This window comes from Charadrius vociferus, unplaced genomic scaffold (genome assembly GCF_000708025.1).
Source record: "Charadrius vociferus isolate BGI_N301 unplaced genomic scaffold, ASM70802v2 scaffold172, whole genome shotgun sequence".
NCBI lineage: Eukaryota > Metazoa > Chordata > Aves > Charadriiformes > Charadriidae > Charadrius > Charadrius vociferus.
In genome coordinates, this window is record NW_009647217.1 from 691,535 (window position 1) to 694,170 (window position 2,636).

The 2,636-nt window shown below is 56.4% G+C and overlaps 2 protein-coding genes across 2 annotated transcripts in view; both read right to left on the reverse strand.

Moving 5' to 3' along the window:
• Positions 1-158, reverse strand: part of REXO2 (RNA exonuclease 2) — a 6,178-nt gene extending 6,020 nt beyond the window's left edge. The window contains exon 1 of the mRNA XM_009895933.1: positions 51-158. Coding sequence (XP_009894235.1) covers positions 51-158 — 108 coding nt within the window. The remainder of the gene's footprint in view (positions 1-50) is intronic.
• A 352-nt stretch (positions 159-510) lies between these two features.
• On the reverse strand, positions 511-2,635 carry RBM7 (RNA binding motif protein 7; the record flags this gene model as incomplete). Its single annotated transcript, XM_009895934.1, has 4 exons — positions 511-927; positions 1,378-1,468; positions 1,893-1,995; positions 2,584-2,635. Coding segments are annotated over 4 exons (663 nt in total), but the record flags the coding sequence as incomplete, so codon positions are not given.
• Position 2,636: the final 1 nt, after the last annotated feature.

The following is a 2,636-nucleotide window of genomic DNA, read 5'->3' on the forward strand; positions in this document are numbered from 1 at the left end:
GTTACACGGCGGCGGTTTCCCTCCCCCAGGCCGGAATGAGGACGGTTTACCCGCGGGTTTTTTCCAGGGAGACGTTTAATGCTCTTCCCGAGGGGAGGAATAGTCAAACATTCCGTATCAAAACCGCTGCGCGAGAGATTTCGGATGCCAGAAAGCATCCGTCCCACCTCGGCTCCGTCTAAAAGGGCGGACCCCCGCACCCGACACACCGCCGGCCGCCTCCTCCCACGCCAAAACCAGAAACGCGCTCCTCTCTACGAGCCCAGCAAACGGCGGCCACCTCGCCGAAACCGGGACACGTTTCCTCTTGCCCGCGAAAAGCCCTGAAGTGCAGAGTTAACACGTTTAAAAGTAAGACGCTAGTTTGGGGGGGATTATGCTAGTTTTACAAACGTTAAAAGGTAACTTTGAGGGGTTGAGGGTGGTTTGTTTTTTTTTAAAGACATACTCGGTAAGAAAGAGATTGAGCTCTCTTGGCTGTCAAGTTCTCTCAAGCCCACCGCACAGGCACTAATGCCGCGAGGGGTGCCACTTGGCCTCTCTGTAGCCCTCCCTGCGGTAGTCGTAGTCGTGGCTCCAGCCGTCCCGGTGCCTGTCTTCGTAGGCAGGCTCCTCTCTGCCCACCCGGTAGTAGTGCTCGGCGTCGTGGCCCCTCTCCTCAAAGCCGTATTCCTCCCTCTTGCCGCGGCCATAGTCGGGCCCCCGTTCCCCAAAACGCTGCTCGCGGCCAAAGTGCCTGCCGTCCGGGTGGTAGGGGTGGGCGCTCAGCCGGCCCTTGCGCGGCACCGCCATCTCCGGCCGCTGCGGCATTTGCGGGGCTGGTGCGGGGTGGAAGGCGTGAGGAGCCGGCGGGGAGCCGGGCAGGGCGAAGGCGGGCTGTTCGTACTTCCCCCCAAACGGGGGCTGCTGCCGCACGGCGCTTTTCATCTGGAAAGAGAAGAGGAAAAGGGTCAGGGCATTTGGTGCACCCACTTCCCGGCAGAGAGCTGGAAGCCTTCTGGGGCACAAAGAAACGCAAACCCCCATGCAGGCCTCCAAATCGCAGATTAATCGTGCACTAAACCCTGGCAAAACGAAAGGTTTTGGTTTGGAAATGAGCCTAAACACGAACTTACAGAAGAGCTGCTACCCCCTTGCTCCATCTATAGCCAAACTCCTAAAGGTCAACTCCCCCCCCCAACTAACCACCCGAGCACCAGGAGCTGTACACCTTCTGGAATTGGCATTTCAAGACTCCAAAAGCCTATTCCCACAGCCTCTCACAACCATTACAGGAAACACGGACTCAAAGTTCGAGACAACCCTGTCGCGTGCTGTCTGTCAGCCGCAGGCGGCGGCAGGGTCAGACGCTATCAGCACCAGCGAGCAGCATACTACCGCGTGTCTCTGAAGGTTATCAGCAGACGGCAGAGACCGCTGCGCCGACGAGAATCCCGCCGCTACCATCCCGTCAGGACTCCTGTCGTATCTGCAGAAAAAAGAGATTAGGAATTTTAGCCTTTGGCACGAGACTATTGCAGTCCAAGGGGCACTGGAATCCTAATTGCATTACTCCCATGAGAAACAAACTAAGCATCCAAGCGTAAGCCTGAACTCGCCACCGTGGACGGAAACTGGTATGGACACGCTTGTGTTGTATGTTGGGCAGCACTCTCTCCACCTTACCTCACCAGATCTTTTCCACGCTTGCAGCAAAAGGCAACACTATTCTTTCTGCATTAGGATCTCAGCACCACGCACACAGGGCACCAGGAACGCAAGTACTTGCGCCATAGGGAAGAAAGACCAGCTTGCGCTTGGAGAGAGAGCCGGGCACGCAGCAAACCATGCGAACAGTTTTCTACTTTGCACTAGGCGCAGGCACCTACAGCGCGTGCTGACAGGACTCGTACCTGCTGCAGTTTGATGCGGGGTGCGGCGCGCCAGACGGGCTGGTGCTGGCGGCTCCGTGCGGGGAACAGGATGGGTTGCCATCGTGAGATGCGTGACTGCTCCCTGCAGAAAAACAAACGTTTCACAAGACTGGCGAACACGAGCTGGAGGAACTTGGGTATGGAGGGAGCTTGGCAGGCGCTGACAGCTGCCCCGTGATTAACTAGCTCTCGAGTTTTGTCAGTGACCTGCAAAGCACGCGATACGGTCTCCAAAACAAGACTCTGCAACTGTCTTAACAGCCACTGGGAAAGATGCAACGGGGCAGCGATATTCTGGCAAATGTCCCTCGTTTAACTGACATCAAGGGGAACTTTTACTGCTCGCGTGGTAACTTTGAACAGCTTTCAGGGGTACAGGTGAATAATCAAAGACAACCCACCCAACAGAAGACTCAGCTCTGAGATTATACTTGGCCGTAACTGGCAGAAAGGTCCCCTGTTGAAGCACAGGGACGAAAGCACACGCCTGCCTGGCACTGTGGTTCTACGGAATCATCGGCTATCGGGCGAGTGGCATTTGGCGAGAAGTACGTGTGATTTACCCAACTCAGTATCACCCTGTCACGCTTTGGCGGGGGGAGGGGAAGCTGACGGCAGTTTTGCTTTCTCCCTCGTAAGCGGGTTATTTCATGTTTCTTTTGGCGGGCACCTGAGCGGAACTGGATTCTGATGGGGCGGCCGTAGAGCTTGATCCCGTTCAGC